We start from the raw sequence: 21,026 nt of genomic DNA on the forward strand, positions 1-21,026 counted from the left end.
GAGAGAGAGAGAGAGAGAGAGAGAGAGAGAGAGAGAGAGAGAGAGGAGAGAGAGACACAGAGAGAGAGAGGGACACAGAGACACACAGAGAGAGAGACACAGAGAGAGACAGAGAGAGAGACAGAGAGAGAGACACAGAGAGAGAGACACAGACAGAGAGAGAGAGAGAGAGAGAGAGAGAGAGAGAGAGAGACACACAGAGAGAGAGACACACAGAGAGAGAGAGAGACACAGAGACACACACAGAGAGAGAGAGAGACACACAGAGAGAGAGAGAGACACAGAGACACACAGAGAGAGAGAGAGAGAGAGAGAGAGAGAGACACACACAGAGAGAGAGAGACACACAGAGAGAGAGAGAGACACAGAGACACACACAGAGAGAGAGACACAGAGACACACAGAGAGAGAGAGAGACACAGAGACACACAGAGAGAGAGAGAGACAGAGAGAGAGACAGAGACACAGAGAGAGAGAGAGAGAGAGAGAGACAGAGACACAGAGAGAGACAGAGACACAGAGAGAGAGAGAGAGAGAGAGAGAGAGAGAGAGAGAGAGAGAGAGAGAGAGAGAGAGAGAGGAATACAAAGAGAAAGCAAAAGAGAGAGCAGTCACAGCTGGCTGCCCTGCAGCTCTGTTTCGGATGTCACTTCGCCTACTCATTTTACTCTTGGCTAATGGATAGTGCCCAATACATTTCATAATGGTGTTGACACTCATGGAGGGGACCCACCCTATTCATATAGGGATAGGTTTGTTTGAGGTGAGGAGATAAAGGGGAAGTGATGTCATCGCTCTCGTAGTTACCCTATCAAAACAGGTTTTTTAAAGTTTAGGTGATAATTTATTTCCCAAGCACAAGCTGTGAGGGGTTGTTGCCTCTTCTTGGTGCACACTCATGAAAGACAGAGAGAGAGAGAGAGAGAGAGAGAGAGAGAGCGAGAGAGAGAGAGAGAGCGAGCGAGAGAGAGAGAGAGAGAGAGAGAGAGAGAGAGAGAGAGAGAGAGAGAGAGAGAGAGACAGAGACACACACAGAGAGAGACACACAGAGAGAGAGACACAGAGAGAGAGAGAGAGAGAGAGAGAGAGAGAGACACAGAGACACACAGAGAGAGAGACACAGAGAGAGAGAGAGAGAGAGAGAGAGAGAGAGAGAGAGAGAGAGAGACAGAGACACAGAGAGAGAGACAGAGACACAGAGAGAGAGAGAGAGAGAGGAATACAAAGAGAAAGCAAAAGAGAGAGCAGTCACAGCTGGCTGCCCTGCAGCTTTGTTTCGGATGTCACTTCGCCTACTCATTTTACTCTTGGCTAATGGATAGTGCCCAATACATTTCATAATGGTGTTGACACTCATGGAGGGGACCCACCCTATTCATATAGGGATAGGTTTGTTTGAGGTGAGGAGATAAAGGGGAAGTGATGTCATCGCTCTCGTAGTTGAGGTTGAAGTTGAGGTGATAATTTATTTCCCAAGCACAAGCTGTGAGGGGTTGTTGCCTCTTCTTGGTGCACACTCATGAAAGACAGGTAATGGCAAATTTGGCGAGTAACATTAAAATGGAAGAGAATTAAAGAGCTATTAAATAGTTAATGTAATGTTTTGGTCAGGAGGAAAACAGCTGGTGCTGTGACAGCTGTCGCATAGCTTAACCTGTCCTCTCTGATACTGTCTCTCAAAACCTATGTTCACCAACACACCTAAGGCACGCTGCTAACCCCAACTCATACCCTAAAAGAGACTATTGACTCCAACCCCTCAACTCTGACCAAAGGATTAAATGCGCATTCACATATGTCCACATGCTAGGTAGCTAAAGGTCCCATTCACCTTTCATGGACACTGATTCCTATACATTTGTCAGTCTCCTGGCAACACATACACCATGGCCATGTTCCAGGGTGACTACCTTGCAGATGCATGCCAGATCTCACATCGCCTTGATAGGTGTTTCATGTATCAGCTAACCATTATGATATAGGGCGATTCCATACCAGGATAGCCAGGATAGCCTGAAAAATGTTGTGTATCTTACATTGTTCTGGCAATTCTCACATTTAAACTTAATTGGGAGGAAGGATGTTTGACATGCTTTTTACATTTGTATCACAAACCATTTTTTTGAACTTCATGATGGAAGTGTTCATTTTAGGATCATTTTTTAGACCTATACATGCCTCCTGTAAGACGCTATGACCCGGGAATCGTACATGATACAGACAACATCTTGGTGTCATTATACTATATATTGTGCTCTAAAATATGGAGTATGTCTTGATTCTGAAATAAAAAAATCACATTAACTTATTAAACATTACAAATACTTATATAACTATCTCAAAAGTACCTTTTTTGATTTAGCATATTTTTAGACATATTGTTTTGAACAATATACTCTTCAAATAAGTCAAATTTTGAAGCTATGAGCCATTTTATATATACATAGAAATTGACATTATAGGTCATTAACCAATCACAACCCTCCTTTAGGATTGCACATTCAACCAATCACCAGCAGAGGGAGTTCCCTTTTAATCAATTTTCCCATTCCCTGTGTTGGTGGTGCTCATAAAATTGATAATAACTTCAGAATTAGCAGAGAGCCCACTCTGGAAATTGTATGTACTTGTACATTATATTGTAACATACAATATGTCTTAAAATGTACAAAATCAAAAAGGGTCCTTCTGAGATATTGATATATTTTACGTTGAATAAATGTAATTGTATTTTGACAGAATCTCGACATATGTTTGAGCACAATATACAGAGCATAATGACACCAAGATGTTGTCTGTTGTGCTTGAGCAAGGCACTTAACCCTTAATTGCTCCTGTAAATCGCTCTGGATAAGAGTGTCTGCTAAATGACTCAAATGTAATAGGGTCTTACAGGAGGCATTTATAGGTCTAAAAAGGGCCTACAACGGCCACTTTCATCATGATTTTCTAGAAATGTAAAAAACATGTCAAACATCCTTCCTCCCAATAACGTTTCTATGTGAGAATTGCCAGAACAATCGGATACCAAAAATATTTTCGCCGTATCCTACCGTGGAATTGCCCACTAGAAATCTGATTCCCGATTGCGAAGTCGATGATGTGGCAAGCAACCATTGGTCGATGCAATGCAACCATTGGTCGATGCAATGCAACATCTGCAATGTAGTCGGCCTGGAACATGACCCATCTGTGGCAGTGCTCTGCCTAATTACCACTTCCAGGTCATGACCCTCAACTAGGTTGTCATTGGACAAGTCCAGATGATGAACAAGTGACTGCTATACTGAGATGGCATGACAGAAAGGTCAGGGAGAGCATGGTGAGTAAAACTACAAGAGACACTGATTGACAAGGAGCCGAGGATGGAGAGATGTCTTCGTCAAATGAGTGTTGAAAAGGCAACTACACACTCTTGTCTTTGCTGCTTGCTCCATGAAGGACCTTGAGGGGGTTGAGGAAAGGTTAGAACATAACTAGATGTCCTCCTCTTTTTGCAGGAAAAGGGGGGAAAGAGAGAGAGGGACAGAGAGGGAGGAGACCAATGCTAAGCTAATCTCTCTCAGTGCAGCTGAGCATCTTGTTTGTCTTTACCAACAACTGTGGATAGCACTGTAGATCACCCAGATTATTTAAGAGGTGAAAAGGTTTATATTCCTAGTGTGTCTAGAACTTGCAGGTCCCCAACATCAGCGCACAAGTCATAAACCAAAGTGCCACAATAACTTTCAACAATAATAATATAATAATAATAATAATAAGCCATTTAGCAGACGCTTTTATCCAAAGCGACTTACAGTCATGTGTGCATACATTTTTACGTATGGGTGGTCCCGGGGATCGAACCCACTACCCTGGCGTTACAAGCGCCGTGCTCTACCAATTGAGCTACAGAGGACCACTCCAATGCAAAACATTACGAAAATAAGATCCCATCGCTGTCGCCAATGTCACATCAAGTAATTCCGTAAAGAAACGCATATGACATGCTAGTTCAGTATTCTGTCTGGCCCCCTACCTGCTTCAGCGGCAGCAGCATGAACTCCTCGGTCTTGGACACCTCCACAAAGTGCTGCAGGACGTACTTGTGCGCAGACTTGAGCAGGTCGCTGCAGGAGTGGGTGTCTGCGAAGCCGCGGATGCCCAGGCAGTTGGAGGGGTCCAGCTGGCTGAGGAGGAACTTACAGCAGGCGTCCCTCACCCCGTTGAGCTGCAGAAGGCTGGCCGCTGGGAGCAAGGTCTAGAAGAAAAAGATGAAGATCGGGTGGAGCCATAAGCGCCTGAGCAATGGGGCAAATGTAGAAGCTGCATTCCCACTTTCAAAATAGGGGTGCAAAGGTATGATTTTGCACCCCCACTTTCTTACCAGAAAAGTATCATGATCCATTTGGTAATTTGTCATTTTCAATGATTAGCAATGTTTTGAGCTACTCTGTATTAAAATAGACATGTCCATTTGATATATTATTGCATTTTGCAATAATTTCATGGTGACAGTAGCTAGGTTTCCATCCAATTGGTGACAGATATTCATTGTCTTGGCTGTGTGCTTAGGGTCATTGTCCTGTTGGAAGGTGAACCTTCGCCCCAGTCTGAGGTCCTGAGCACTCTGGAGCAGATTTTCATCAAGGATCTCTCTGTACTTTGCTCCGTTCATCTTTCCCTTGATCCTGACTAGTCTCCCAGTCCCTGCCGCTGAAAAACATCCCCACAGAATGATGCTGCCACCACCATGGGGATGGTGCCAGGTTTCCTCCAGACGTGACGTTAGGCATTCAGGCCAAAGAGTTAAATCTTGGTTTCATCAGACCAGACATCAGACCATCTTGTTTCTCATGGTCTGAGAGTCTTTAGGTGCCTTTTGGTAAACTCCAAGCGGGCTGTCATGTGCCTTTTACTGAGGAGTGGCTTCTGTTTGGCCACTCTACCATAAAGGCCTGATGGGTGGAGTGCTGCAGAGATGGTAGTCCTTCTGGAAGATTCTTCCATTTCCACAGAGGAACTCTGGAGATCTGTCAGAGTGACCATCGGGATCTTCATCACCTCCCTGACCAAGGCCTTTCTCCCCTGATTGCTCAGTTTGGCAGGGCGGTTAGCTCTAGAAAGAGTCTTGGTGGTTCCAAACTTCTTCCATTTAAGAATGCCACTGTGTTCTTTGGGACCTTCAAGGCTGCAGAAATGATTTGGTACCCTTCCCCAGATCTGTGCCTCGACACAATCCTGTTTCGGAGCTCTACGGACAATTCCTTCGACCTCATGGCTTGGTTTTTACTCTGACATGCACTGTCAACTGTGGGACCTTATATAGACAGGTGTGTGCCTTTCCAAATCATGTCCAATCAATTGAATTTACTACAGGGGGACTCCAATGAAGTTGTAGAAACATCTCAAGGATGACCAATGGAAACAGGATGCAGCTCAATTTCGAGTCTCATAGAAAAGGGTCTGAATACTTATGTAAATAAGGTATTTCTGTTTTTTATTTTTAATAAATTGGCAAACATTTATAAAAAACCTGTTTTCGCTTTGTCATTATGGGGTATTGTGTGTAGATTGATGAGGAACATTCTTTATTTAATAAATTTTTGAATAAGGCTGTAACGTAACAAAATGTGGAAAAGGTCAAGGGGTCTGAATACTTGCCACAAAAAAAAAAGCCCAAAAATGCTAATGTGATCATGATAAATACATTTGCAATATTATTTTTATGTGAACATAATCTATGACCAAATTTAAAGGCAAAACTCCAGTTTGCATTTTCAAGTTGACCGTTCTTGTTCAATGCCCTACCAGATAACACTGTCATATTGAGAAAGAAAATTGTTAAAAGACAAATTTAAATGCACATTTGTAATTGTATTACATTATTGTGATCACATTATTTGTGACAAAAATAAAATGAAAACGTAATGTTCAACTTAACAATGCTTTTTCTTAACCTACCAAGTACAAAATTCTAATTCTTATTGGGTAAAACTATATTATTCCTCCCATTTCAATTTCATTTCCTCATTGTCATGCATTACCCTTGCCACATTCTTAACAGTTTGACCTGTCAATCTATCACTGTGGGTGGGATTGTCAGGGGAGGAGCAGGATATTTGTGAGAGTCACAGCGTTGGTAGGGTTTCAGACCTGTCAATTCATTATTGGGGGTGGGATTTTCAGGGTTGGGAGTAGATTAGCAATCTAGTCATTTAAACACATTTTCAATATACTTTAATGTGGTAAAACCCCCTCAAAAAATAGTTGTGTTCTGTTCATAAATATGGATTTCCCCTGTGAAGAAACAGTGTAGAATTGCAGGAAACAGTTTTAAACATTCAAAACAAATGTATTGGATTTTTTAAATTCTATGTATAAAAAAAAAATTACCCCCACTTTCAGACAAATTCAGTTGCCCATGGGTGGAGTGATATTAAATGTGAAAATATGGAATGTGGCAGAATTATATGGGATGGGATATGAGGATTAGTATAGAATGGTATGGGGTAGGATGTAAATGGTTTGTGCTGTGATGCTAAAGGATGTGACAACTGGGATGTGATGTGACAATAAATAAGAGATTAGGAACAGAGGTAAGAAATACTTTGGCGAAGTAATGTAATCATCAGTATCAGTATGTTTTCGTGGAATACGGTTTTACATTAGGTCACTAAATGTTTTAGCTCCAGAGAGGTGAGTATACAAAGCTATTAAAACAAGAGTTAAATACTTCTCAAAACCTTTCAGATTTCGTGCTCTCCACAAACTTCACGTTATTACTTCGCTAGTGGTCAGAGAAGTTAACAAGCTTCAAGAGATTGTTTGAGACTACCATTTAGAAAAATGATGGTACATTAGGAGCTCATCCCAAATTGCACCCTAGTCCCTACATACTGACTAATTTTGACCACAGCCCCAATGTAGTGCACTATGTAGGGAATAGGGTGCGATTTGAGACGCAGACAAGGAGAAGTGCAGTAATCTTTTCTTCTTACCTGCACGTTGCCCTCCCCCACCACGATTTCTGCAGTGTAGGCATACTGAACCAGCTGTTCCAACGCAAGGGGGTCAATGTCATGCAGGGTCACGTGGGTCTGGCGACTCTCCGACATCTCATCTGCATGACCACAGACAGACAATAGAGTTTTCCAGTTTTCCTATCTGCAGTGTACGGTGCATTCTGAAAGTATTCAGACCCCTTGACTTTTTCCACATTTTGTTACGTTACAGCCATATTCTAAAATGGATTAAATTGTCTACACACAATACCCCATAATGACAAAGCAAAAACAGGTTTTTAGAAATGTTAGCACATTTATAAAAAATTAAAAACTGAAATATTACATTTATATACAGTGAGGGAAAAAAGTATTTGAACCCCTGCTGATTTTGTACGTTTGCCCACTGACAAAGACATGATCAGTCTATAATTTTAATGGTAGGATTATTTGAACAGTGAGAGACAGAATAACAACAAAAAAATCCAGAAAAACGCATGTCAAAAATGTTATAAATTGATTTGCATTTTAATGAGGGAAATAAGTATTTGACCCCTCTGCAAAACATGACTTAGTACTTGGTGGCAAAACCCTTGTTGGCAATCACAGAGGTCAGACGTTTCTTGTAGTTGGCCACCAGGTTTGCACACATCTCAGGAGGGATTTTGTCCCACTCCTCTTTGCAGATCTTCTCCAAGTCATTAAGGTTTTGAGCCTGACGTTTGGCAACTCAAACCTTCAGCTCCCTCCACAGATTTTCTATGGGATTAAGGTCTGGAGACTGGCTAGGCCACTCCAGGACCTTAATGTGCTTCTTCTTGAGCCACTCCTTTGTTGCCTTGGCCGTGTGTTTTGGGTCATTGTCATGCTGGAATACCCATCCACGACTCATATTCAATGCCCTGGCTGAGGGAAGGAGGTCCTCACCCAAGATTTGACAGTACATGGCCCCATCCATCGTCCCTTTGATGCGGTGAAGTTGTCCTGTCCCCATAGCAGAAAAACACCCCCAAAGCATAATGTTTCCACCTCCATGTTTGACGGTGGGGATGGTGTTCTTGGGGTCATAGGCAGCATTCCTCCTCCTCCAAACAACATCGGACCACAACACTTTCATCCAGTTCTCCTCTGAATCATTCAGATGTTCATTGGCAAGCTTCAGATGGGCCTGTGTATGTGCTTTATTGAGCAGGGGGACCTTGCGGGCGCTGCAGGATTTCAGTCCTTCACGGCGTAGTGTGTTACCAATTGTTTTCTTGGTGACTATGGTCCCAGCGGCCTTGAGGTCATTGACAAGATCCTCCCGTGTAGTTCTGGGCTGATTCCTCACCGTTCTCATGATCATTGCAACTCCACGAGGTGAGATCTTGCATGGAGCCCCAGGCCGAGGGAGATTGACAGTTATTTTGTGTTTCTTCCATTTGCGAATAATCGCACCAACTGTTGTCACCTTCTCACCAAGCTGCTTGGCGATGGTCTTGTAGCCCATTCCAGCCTTGTGTAGGTCTACAATCTTGTCCCTGACATCCTCGGAGAGCTCTTTGGTCTCGGCCATGGTGGAGAGTTTGGAATCTGATTGATTGATTGCTTCTGTGGACAGGTGTCTTTTATACAGGTAACAAACTGAGATTAGGAGCACAATCTCAGCTCGTTACCTGTATAAAAGACACCTGCGAGCCAGAAATCTTTCTGATTGAGAGGGGGTCAAATACTTATTTCCCTCATTAAAATGCAAATCAATTTATAACATTTTTGACATGCGTTTTTCTGGATTTTTGTTGTTGTTATTCTGTCTCTCACTGTTCAAATAAACCTACCATTAAAATTATAGACTGGTCATTTCTTTGTCAGTGGGCAAACTTACAAAATCAGCAGGGGATCAAATACTTTTTTCCCTCACTGTAGGTATTCAGACCGTTTACTCAGTACTTTGTTGAAGCACTGTTGGCAGCGATTACAGCCTAGAGTCTTCTTGGGTATGACACTACAAGCTTGGCACAAATGTATTTGGGGAATTTCTCCCATTCTTCTCTGCAGATCCTCTCAAGCTCTGTCAGGCTATTTTCAGTTCTCTACAGAGATGTTAGATCAGGTTCAAGTCCGGGCTCTGGCTGGGCCACAAAGGACATTCAGAGACTTGTCCCGAAGCCACTCCTGCGTTATCTTGGCTGTGTGCTTAAGATTGTTGTCCTGTTGGAAGGTGAACCATCACCCCCAGTCTGAGGTCCTGAGCGCTCTGGAGCAGGTTTACATAAAGGATCTCTCTGTACTTTGCTCTGTTCATCTTTCCCTTGATCCTGACTAGTCTCCCAGAGAATCTTGTTTCTCATGGTCTGAGAGTCTTTAGGTGCCTTTTGGCAAACTCCAAGTGGGCTGTCATGTGCCTTTTACTGAGGAGTGGCTGCCGTCTGGCCACTCTACCATAAAGGACTGATTGGTGGAGTGCTGCAGAGATGGTTGTCCTTCTGGAAGGTTCTCCCATCTCCACAGATAAACTCAAGAGGTCTATCAGACTGACCATCGGGTTGTCGGTCACCTCCCTGACCAAGGCTCTTCTCCCCCGAGTGCTCAGTTTGGCCGGGCGGCCAGCTCTAGGAAGAGTCTTGGAGGTTCCAAACTACTTCCATTTAAGATTGATGGAGGCTACTGTGTTCTTGGGGACCTTCAATGCTGCATAAATTTCTTGGTACCCTTCCCCAGATCTCTGTTTTGGAGCTCTACTGGCACACAGCTCGGACACCCATGCATACCCCACAAGACATGCCACCAGAGGTCTCTTCACAGTCCCCAAGTCCAGAACAGACTATGGGAGGCGCACAGTACTACATAGAGCCATGACTACATGGAACTCTATTCCACATCAGGTAACTGATGCAAAAAGTAGAATCAGATTTTAAAAACAGGTAAAAATACACCTTATGGAACAGCGGGGACTGTGAAGCAACACAAACATAGACACATGCATACAAACACACAATAACATACGCACTATACACACACGTACACATGGATTTTGTGTTATAGATATGTGGTAGTAGAGTAGAGGCCTGAGGGCATAAACTTAATATGTTGTGATATCTGTTATGAATGTATTGTAATGTTTTTACAAATACAAATACGGACAATTCCTTTGACCTCATGGCTTGATTTTTGCTCTGACATGCACTGTCAACTGTGGAACCTTATATAGACAGGTGTGTGCCTGTCCAAATCATGTCCAATCAATTGAATTTACCACAGGTGGACTCCAATCAAGTTGTAAAAACATCTCAAGGATGATCAAAGGAAACAGGATGCACCTGAGCTCAATTGAGTCTCATGGTAAAGGGTCTGAATACTTATGTAAATAAGGTATTACTGTTTTTTATTTTAAATAAATTAGCAAACATTTCTAAAAACCTGTTTTTGCTTTGTCATTATGGGGTATTGTGTGTAGATTGCAGGTTTAAAAAAAAAATCCATTTTAGAATAAGGCTGTTACGTAACAAAATGTGGAAAAAGTCAAGGGGTCTGAATACTTTCCGAAGGCACTGTACATGTGACTGTGTCTGTGCGAACAAACAATATGAGAAACCAATTCAACATGTTAAGTCAGAGAAGTCAAGTTAGAGTTTATTTCAAGTGCATTTAACACTCATCTCTCCATTTTAACTGAAAGAGTTGTGTGTGTGTGTGTGTGTGTGTATGTACAATGTTGTATATACTCTATTGCAAGGTTCCCCAACTGGCAGCCCACGCACGGGCCTAGGGGGGGGGGGGGCATAAAAGACTAAAAACACCAGCAACTCAGCTCCAAGTGATTTTAATTTTGGAAATCTGTTCCAAAGTATTCCCACGCATAATAGAGAGATATATGATCGCATGCAAATGTAAGCAAGGTTTGAAATTATAACGTTTTAGTCAAATGTTATATCCATTTGGGCTTCTTGCGGTCAATTTGCATTCTAAAAATGAGTAATTAAGTTCCGGCCCCCTGACCATCCTCTCAAGAAAGAAATCGACCCGTGGCTTAATCTAGTTGATGATCCCTGCTCTATTGCCATAGACATGAAGCACATACCTCCCATTATACACACATTCTCATAGGACAGTCACTTCATAGCACTATGACATTTTCTGGCATTTGTAGCTGTCTGTATCAGTGTCTGTGTGATTAATTGTTTTGACTGTCAGACAATCTTTGTGTAATTCCGTTTCCTGGGTCTATGAGGCGCTTGCGTTAAGCCAAACACAGTGAAGAAGCATATTTTAGCAGGTCAAAAGAGCCAGCACATACGCACACCAGCGTTTTGGTTATATTGATTAGATTGTTGGCTATATCAGCAGACTTAATAGAGAATGGTCAGTTGAAAAGAAGTCTAGTGGTGAGTCTTAAAGCCTCTCTCCAGGGACATACCCTCATAAGGCTCTAGTCTGAGCTGGAGGAGGGAGGAGGAAAACTGGGACACACCTCACCTGGTGACCTATGACCCCAACAGGAAAGAACGCACACAGACAACAGGGAGGAGGAAGGAAGTGGTCACTGGTGAGGAAGGAAGGAAGCAAACAAATGAGGTTTTGCTCACAAGTTGAGGTGCCACTGACACACACACACACACACACACACACACACACACATTGAGCGAAATGTACCACAGTTCAATGTCTGAGCATTCAAGCAACAATCAAGAATCACCACAAACACGTCACACCACTTTGTTCATGGTTCTTCTAATGATTTAAACAAACCCAATGTGTTTCAACATATAAATCTTAAATAATATAAGGAGGTGTGGATGAGAAAAAGGGTCAAGAGGGGGAGACGGTGGCTCAAAGTGGGTGACTAACACTAGTAGTGAACACTTGTGAGGGCGTGGAGGAACAGAAGAGCAGTCTCAGTAGCAGGGGGTGCGGACTCAGAGGAGGGATGCTTACTTGTAAACATGGCGTGGAAGTAGGGACTGCAGGAGGCCAGTACCACCTTGTGCGCCTTAATCTCCTTGTTGGAGACGTGCAGCACGATGTCGCAGAGCAGGTTGCGCTGGCGCATCCTGTTCATGGACACGAACGAGTCGTGGTAGTGGCGCTTGGAGTTGTGCGAGATGCTGTGGCCGTCGCGGTTCAGCAGCTGCATGCCCCCCTCCATCATGGTGCCCCACTCCGCTGCAGCTGACTCCTGCCTGGGCCTCACTCTGGGCGACTGCAACACACAAGGGGAGCCATTCCGGTTCTTTTAGGGTTGAACAAATTCTGAGAATTTTCCCCAAATTCCCAGGTTTTCTAAGAATCCCAGATGATTTGGGGAATGTTACCGGAATTTTGCAGCCCTAGGTTTATTCCAAGTACAATATAATTACATCAAATTCACCCAATTCAATAAATCTCTGCTTTATGTCATATGGGAGTCCAATTGTGCCAGCAGGTCATCTAAAAATGACACAAACATGTCACTGCTGTAATAGGCATGACATGACAGGTGTCATAACAGTCATAGTAACTGATTTGACAGATATGACAGGTATGACAGGTATGCCAAAATGTAGGTTAGCTAGGCCAGCATGGTTAGCTTGTATAGTACTCTGTGTTAGCCAGGAATATCCATATCAGCTGTCATGACTGCTTAATTCTACTTTGCTTTACGTCTGTCCGTCAATGTCACTGAAGATGGAGGGGTTTGTGTTAAGGCTAGGTCCTAATCATGTATGTACCATACAGGCAGAGTTAGTATGACTATTGGAAGACAATCACCTCAAACTAATTGTCAATTGGGTGTTGTTTAGAAAGCTGTATTATTCATATTTTGTTTGTCCTTATACCATGGCATTGTTGAATACTAATTTCTGATTGGCTTGAAGGTCATTCTAGAGCGTGCATTATTTCCCTATAAGACATGGTATATTTGCCTGGTAGAATTAAATGGCTATAGTTCATTCTTACATGTTCTATGTTCGACCTGCTTTTGAAAGCAAAAGTCAAATTGAAAACATTATTGCCATTGTTCAATTTAATTTTCATAATAACAAGCTCGGACTGATGGTTTGGTTAGCTAAACTAGCAAGTCTGTTTGTTTGGTTAACAAGGCAACTACTGTCGCTATCTCATAAACTTGCTAGCTACTACAGTGGATGAACATATTTCTAGCGGATGTGTTAAATTATAGCCATGGTGTAAAAGGGATAGCCAACTCGTGGCTCTATGCGTTCTCTGGAAAATAATGCAACTCCGTGGAAGGTTAGTTCCACTCCGCTAACACGTTGTGGAACACATCTTCCACGTCATTCATTATTTTCCATAGAACACATAGCCTCTTGTTGATTATCCCTTATGTAATCTTGTTCAATGTTATTCTTGCTTATAAGGCAAGCTTGATATCTGATGTATTGTAACAGAATTAGCTATTAGCTCATCGCCAGCTGCAGCTCCTAGCAGGGTGTGTGAGGTAAAGAAGGATGCACACACACACACACACACACACACACCTTCCGTTGGACTCTCTCATCCGGTGAGTTCTCACGTTAAACAGTTGCATTCATGAGTTTTATTGACCAATGTCAACACAAAAATAAGGTCCGCCAAAGCAAAAACCTGATAATGAATGTATATGAATGGTGTAAGTACAGAAATTGTTTGCTCACTGGGAAATGAATATCCAACTAGTCAGTGGCAACTGTTTGGCGTTTGGAGTTTGTGACAGCAACTATGTGAGCTTATTACAGTATTATAGACACTATGTCCTGGGATTTCCTATGATCTTCTATGTTGAAGAACACCTTACCTTCTAATGACTCTTGTCTAGCTTGTGAGCTTTGTGAGCTTTGTGAGAGTCTCAGCTTTTAATAGTTTGTAGTTCAAACCATTCATTTGTAAAAAGACCAGGCCCTGGGCCCCTTCGGGATACGCCCTTGACATGTTTTTGGCACACAGGACTGCTGTGACTCTGTATGCTTGTTCTGGGACCCTCCAGGTAGTAACATCTTGAATCTCCTTCAACAAATTCATTTTTTAACCATTGATGGAGAAGCATCTTAAAATGCCACCACTACTGCATAACAGGGCTTGTGTTTCTCTCTCTCACACACACACACACACACACACACACACTCTTCTAATTCAGATATCATGTTCTAATGCCCCGGGCAAATAGCTGGCATCGGGCTATTTTGCACATTGATACTTTCCAAAATGTTGACATGACATTCATTCAAGTTCATATTTTCAACAGATACAAGGTTGCCAGCACCAATGAATAAGAATGAATTGTTGTCACTGTAGTGATGGGTCATTAAATGACACATTGACTATTATCCATAGCCATGCCACCGTCAGTGTCACTGAGGGGACACACAAACCTATTCGTACACACATAACAATACCTTTCCTTTTTCTGACTCACTCAGCATTCTGGATGACTGCCAGACGTACTGCTTCAATTTATGCAGGCCATTTCCCCACTGTGACCATCTTTGTTTGTTCATCAGCATGCATTCGGTCATTGCACCTTCCTTCTTGAGCTTGTTTCTATTCCTAAAGATGTGGTACTGCACCCCCAACCCCCACACCATCTACTTCCAATAACCGTATCATAAGCAAGAAAAGCAATGGCAGAAAATACAAATTACCGGTGATAAACGTTGCAGTTTCGTTGAACCAGGGAAGAACTGACGACACGACGGTGGTAGACCTGATCACCGACGACGATGAGACAGCCTATAGGGAGGAGGTCAGAGACCTGGCAGTGTGGTGCCAGGACAACAACCTCTCCCTCAACGTCAGCAAGACAAAGGAGCTGATCATGGACTACAGGAAATGGAGGGCCGAGCACGCCCCCATTCACATCAACGGGGCTGTAGTGGGGCGGGTCGAGAGCTTAAAGTTCCTCTTTGTCCTCATCACTAAGGATCTATCATGGTCAACACACACCAACACAGTTGTGAAGAGGGCATGACAATGATCCTCAAAAAGTTCTACAGCTGCAGCATTGAGAGCATCTTGCATCACTGCTTGGTATGGCAACTGCTTGGCAGCCGACTGCAAGGCGCTACAGAGGGTAGTGCGTACAGCCCAGTACATCACTGGGGCCAAGCTCCCTGCCATCCAAGACCTCTATACCAGGCAGTGTCAGAGGAAGGCCCTAAAAATTGTCAAAGACTCCAGCCACCCAAGTCATAGACTGTTCTCTCAGCTACCGCACAGCAAGCGGTACCGAAGCACCAAGTCTGGAACCAACAGGACCATGAACAGCTTCTACCCGCAGGCCATAAGACTGCTAAATGGTTCATTAAAGTTAACCAAATAGCTACCCGGACTATCTGCATTGACCCTTTTTGTTCTAACTTCACATACGATTCTGCTACTGTTTATTGTCTATCCTGTTGCCTAGTCACTCAATTACCTTGTACCCCTGCACATCGACTTGGTACTGGTACTCTGTGTATATAGCCAAGTTATCGTTACTCATTGTGTATTTATTATTACTTGTATTATTACGTGTTATTACTTTTCTATTACTTCTCTATTTTCTCTTACTTTACATTGTTGGGAAGGGCCCATATGTAAGCACTGATGTTGGACGATTAGGCCTGGCTCGCAGTCGGCGTTCCAATTCATCCCAAAGGTGTTCGATGGGGTTGAGGTCAGGGATCTGTGCAGGCCAGTCACGTTCTTCCACACCAATCTCGACAAACCATTTCTGTATGGACCTCACTTTGTGCACGGGGGCATTGTCATGCTGAAACAGGAAAGGGCCTTCCCCAAACTGTTGCCACAAAGTTGGAAGCACAGAATCGTCTAGAATGTCATTGTATGATGTAGCGTTAAGATTTCCCTACACTGGAACTAAGGGGCCTAGCCCGAACCATGAAAAACATCCCCAGACCATTATTCCTCCTCCACCAAACTTTCCAGTTGGCACTATGCATACGAGCAGGTAGCATTCCGCTGGCATCCGCCAAACCCAGATTTGTCTGTTGGACTCCCAGATGGTGAAGCGTGATTCATCACTCCAGAGAACGCGTTTCCACTGCTCCAGAGTCCAATGGCAGCGAGCTTTACACCACTCCAGCCGACACTTAGCATTTCGCATGGTGATCTTAGGCTTGTGTCCGGCCGCTCGGTCATGGAAACCGATTTCATGAAGCTCCCGACAAACAGTTCTTGTGCTGACGTTGCTTCCAGAGGCAGTTGGCAACTCGGTAGTGAGTGTTGCAACCGAGGACAGACGATTTTTACGCGCTACGCGCTTCAGCACTCAGCAGCCCCGTTCTGTAAGCTTGTGTGACCTACCACTTTACGGCTGAGCTGTTGTTGCTGCTAGACGTTTCTACTTCACAATAACAGCACTTATTGTTGACCGGGGCAGCTCTAGCAGGGCAAACATTTTACGAACTGACTTGTTGGAAAGGTGGCATCCTATGAAGGTGCCACGTTGAAAGTCACTGATAGCTTCAGTACGTTCTACTGCCAATGTTTGTCTATGGAGATTACATGGCTGTGTGCTCGATTTTATACACCTGTCAGCAACGGGTGTGGCTGAAATAGCCATGTAGAGTACATAATGAGAGCGGGGCAGCGCTGAGCTAGCCTGCAACGTCTCTTCCTGGAGTAGCTCAAACTGCACATGTTATGTTTCCATGAGACGCCATCTTAACCGAGTTGATTTGGCTTCAATTCACTATTGAGTCTTCACATAGGAATTAATGGTGTCACGTGACACATCCAATTTGATAATCGCTACTGTCTGTCTCGGTCCATATTTTTGTAAAGCATACGATATATGAAGAAAGCCTCAGTATAATCCTCTACAGGGGTATAGTGCTGCCGGAGTGTGGAGGAGCGCCACTCCCTAACTTTTGACTAGAGAATACACTGAGCTAAATAAATTATATTGAATTTCCACTCAAATTCAATGAAAAACTATAGAATGACAAACCAAATTAATATGTGTAGCAGCTTAGAGGTAAATGGTGTTTTCTTCCCTGTCTTCTCTCTGGCAAGAATGATGAATAACTATTAGGCTACCTGTGTGCACTGCGGAGGCCCGTCAGAGTCTTGACCACTTTGGCCAATCAGAACATTGAAAAAAACCGAATGATGTTCATAAAACTCCACGGACCCCTCTTGCGCAGTGGAACCAAGAACAATATGTGACCAATTCTTAAGGCGACACTGTTTTGCAGAGGTCTCCTAAACCAGTGGAAGTTGCTGTAGCCCTGCGTGGGATATTTAGCCTGTATTGGCTATTGGTTGAGAAACAGGGACCGTAGCTTGGTATGCCAGGGTGGACAATTGGAAATGTGAATTGGGCCAAGTTGGGAGGTAATAATGCATTTACGTGAACGTTTTTGAGATGCATGAATATACCACACCAAAAACTTGATTTTATGGCTGTGCAATTCTACATAGTAATGATTTATGTTCACTACTTGGTCAATTGATTCCCGAGTGGCGCAGTGGTCTAAGGCACTGCATCGCAGTGCTAGCTGTGCCACTAGAGATCCAGGCTATGTCGCAGCCGGCCGCGACCGGGAGACCCATGGGGCGGCGCACAATTGGCCCAGCGTCGTCTAGGGTCGGGGAGGGAATGGCCGGCAGGGGATGTAGCTCAGTTGGTTTGCAACGCCAGGGTTGTGGGTTCGATTCCCACAGGGGGTATGAAAATAATAAAAATAATAATGTATGCACTAACTGTAAGTCGCTCTGGATAAGAGCGTCTGCTAAATGACTAAAAATTTTAAAAAATGTAATATAATTTATTTGCATAGATTAAAATGCAATGAATTGATAGATCACTTATCTTTATTTTATTCTGTAATAGGGTATATTGTAACCATGTGTTCAAGCTAATCAAATCAAATATGATTTCTGATACAGCGTGTAAGCTATACAATACCATGAAATGCCTACTCGCAATACAGCTCTCCTCGTAAACAGTGCAATGATATTAAGCTATATGTATTTACATTAGGCAATAGCCTACAAATCGCTATACCACGTAGCAGTAGGGCTATTAGACTAAAGGCCTACTGCTAATGATTGTTGTTTGATCGTGAACTGGCCAAATGGAAGAGCTATCCTTCAGCACCACAAGTTGGTTTGACTTCTTTAATTGACCTCATTGCATGATCCTGGCGCTGTACTTTCAGAACCTTTCGCTTAAAAGATACTTCTACATCTGCATTGCTTGCTGTTTGGGGTTTTAGGCAGGGTTTCTGTATAGCACTTTGTAAAATCTGCTGATGTAAAAAGGGCTTTAATAATAAATGTCTTGCAAGATCACAATGATTACATAACATAACCGAATATAATACCATACTATAGAAGGGCTTTAACATTCCTGCTACACCAAAAACACCTCATTTCTAATTAGATTTTAGAATGGTTAGCTGAAGCCGAATAGTCATATTTTTTTCTCATGCGCCAAACCGCAAAAGATCGTGCCACTAGGCAGGATATATGCTTTGATTGAAACAAAATACAAGAAAGGCTAATAGTTTGTTAACACCATCTTTTGTAATTCGCTCACGAAACAGTAATTCAAGAAGAACTAAATGCATATTCCCATGAAACTGATTAAGATCAATCAAATGATTGGCATGGAGATGCAGTTTGGATGTTTCACTGGTAAAACATGAATAATGATCATTCATGATCGACAGTGATGATGGCCTATCTTGAAATGAGGTAGCCTATGCCTAACTTGGTGTTTGAGGGTATTACAAATATTTAGACAACAGCCTTTGTGTGGGTATAGGCAGACTTTGCAATTGGAGGGTGCATTTTTTTTAACGCATATTCTATGATAGGCTATTCAATTGGCTTGATCTGTCGGTATACACTGAGTGATAAAATTATGACGTCACTTTTTTTTTTAAAGTGCTCCCTCACCTAAAAAAAAATTGCACTACACCACTGATCCTTTATGACGTTGTTGACTGCATGAGCAACGACATCAAATTTTAAGGTGGACCTGCAGCAGTGATGATGCGATGCTCATCGTTGTGGCGTGAATAAAGTTAGACATTGGCAGGAATAAATCACGTTTGTTTGCTGTAATTGTGATATCGACTAAAACGCGCTTATGACATTCATGAATCATAACTAGCTATCAACTTTGTGTAAGATGCTATATCTACACCACCTTAAATCGCTGGATCATCTGGTCTGGCCACTCAAGAACGCGCTAGACATTATCTCAAAACAGGACACTCCAACCCTGTTCCTGGAGAGCTATCCTCCTGAATGTTTTCGCTCCAACCCCAGGTGTAACTAACCTGATTCTAATCATTAGCTGGTTGATAAGATGAATCAGGTTAGTTACACCTGGGGTTGGAGTGAAAACCTACACTACAGGACAGTAGCTCTCCAGCAACAGGGTTGGAGAGCCCTGTCCCAAAACATAACCTGCAGCAAATTATCATCCTCTGTCTAGACAGACAAATCGATAGAGACGATTGAGTGACACAATCAGAAGTCAGAACATCGGATCATAGTTATATCTAGCCGATCTATCAAGATCACGTTCCCACAGAAAAGCTGCACTATAGCTATAAGTGACTATGTCTGGTTTCCCACGAGATAACATAAAGTGCAATTTTGAATTTACAGATTTACAGAATGGCTATTTAGCGAAATAGCTAGCTACAGTCTTCCATATGGTTAGCTAAACGTTTTCCTTTTCATCTGTGGCTAAAACATAACTATCACTGATGTTGCTGCTATCTTTTTACTACCTAGACACCCGCAGCCGTGACAAATGACATGGCGAGGTCGGGATTTAGCTAGCTAGTTAGCTACTGTACAGTATAAATCAAGACTCACCAGCCGTCGTCTGTGTCGCAAGGACAGCACAAATATATTTCTATGTGTAACCTTTTCCAGTTTCTTGATATGTTATAGTCCAAGTTCAGAATGTAAGAGATTCGATTTATCAGTCTTTTGAATTGTTAATCATCACGTCAACATTACATGTCGCATCAAAACAATGCTTCTTGTATCGCTCGCTCCACACAAGTAACACTGACAAATACTTCGTTTCTCCTTCTTTCAGACTGTGTATTTTAAAACAGTTTTTTATATCTTGCAAAAACACAGACAAAGTGAACTAATACATGTTCTGCTATTGCACATGATAACGATTGATAAGCTGAATACAAAATCCATTTCGATGAACTATAGTCTATACAAAATCTACTGGATTTGCAAAAACGTTTCAAATCGAACGTCACACATAACATCAATGCTTTAGATTGGTGACGTTCGAGGTCTTCTTCTTTTGTAGTCACGGTATGCGGATAATACATCTTACAATCGCCGTGTTCGAAAAGATCAAAACCGTAATGTATCATGAGTAAATTGTGACTGACTGATCTACAAATAATAATGAGTAGTTATTTATGATGCAAGGTTCTTTGTACAGACTGGAAAAACATTTAAAGGGGTAATCTGCTGTTGCTATATAAATTTTTGGATTTAGAAATGAATTATACAGTATGTACACATTGATTCTTGAAGAATATAACTTAGAAATGCCTCATGAGCTTAGTTCAACTCTTGTACCCCATCAGAACACAAAATATAAACTTATTTTACTCTAAAGTTTTATAAACAAAGTCAATGTAAACAAACACTATAGAGCCTCAAAACATGGTTAAAACTCTCATTTTGATATCACTGATGGTCAGTCCTTGCAACCATAGCACTGTCTATGACTTTAAGAGTGGTTCCATTTCTCCAGCCCCATCCTTCAGCTTTTTACCAAAACAGGGGCGGGGACCCTGCTTTGTTATTGTTCCCCTTCAGTCCGTAACTCGGTATAATATACTATGGAGAGTCAACGACCAATCATATTCACATGAAGAAAACTGAAATCACGCCCATCGGGCCAATGGATGCCAAGCCCACCCTCGGAAGCCCTTCCTTCCTGGATATAATACCAGAGCTCGCATTCCTTTCCTGAATTCTTCTCTCTTCAGCTTGGCTGAAGAAAGAACGTATCATGCAGTTTACAAACTTTTCAAGCCCACGAAGACTACGAGATTCGGCTCCGATTTAGGTGTCTGTTACTGG

General features: G+C 42.7%; 1 protein-coding gene across 2 annotated transcripts in view; it reads right to left on the reverse strand.

The window, feature by feature from the left end:
- LOC311149573 (kelch-like protein 17) overlaps positions 1 to 19,972 on the reverse strand; it is a 27,323-nt gene extending 7,351 nt beyond the window's left edge. For both annotated transcript variants that reach the window (XM_084186750.1, XM_084186749.1), the window contains exons 1-4: positions 19,779 to 19,972; positions 11,898 to 12,162; positions 6,981 to 7,102; positions 4,019 to 4,240 (exon numbers count right to left, since the gene is read on the reverse strand). In XM_084186750.1, coding sequence (XP_084042876.1) covers positions 4,019 to 4,240; positions 6,981 to 7,102; positions 11,898 to 12,111 — 558 coding nt within the window. In that variant the 5' untranslated portion in view covers positions 12,112 to 12,162; positions 19,779 to 19,972. The remainder of the gene's footprint in view (positions 1 to 4,018; positions 4,241 to 6,980; positions 7,103 to 11,897; positions 12,163 to 19,778) is intronic.
- Positions 19,973 to 21,026: the final 1,054 nt, after the last annotated feature.

This window comes from Coregonus lavaretus, assembly GCF_964263955.1.
Source record: "Coregonus lavaretus genome assembly, chromosome: 22".
NCBI classification, from domain to species: domain Eukaryota; kingdom Metazoa; phylum Chordata; class Actinopteri; order Salmoniformes; family Salmonidae; genus Coregonus; species Coregonus lavaretus.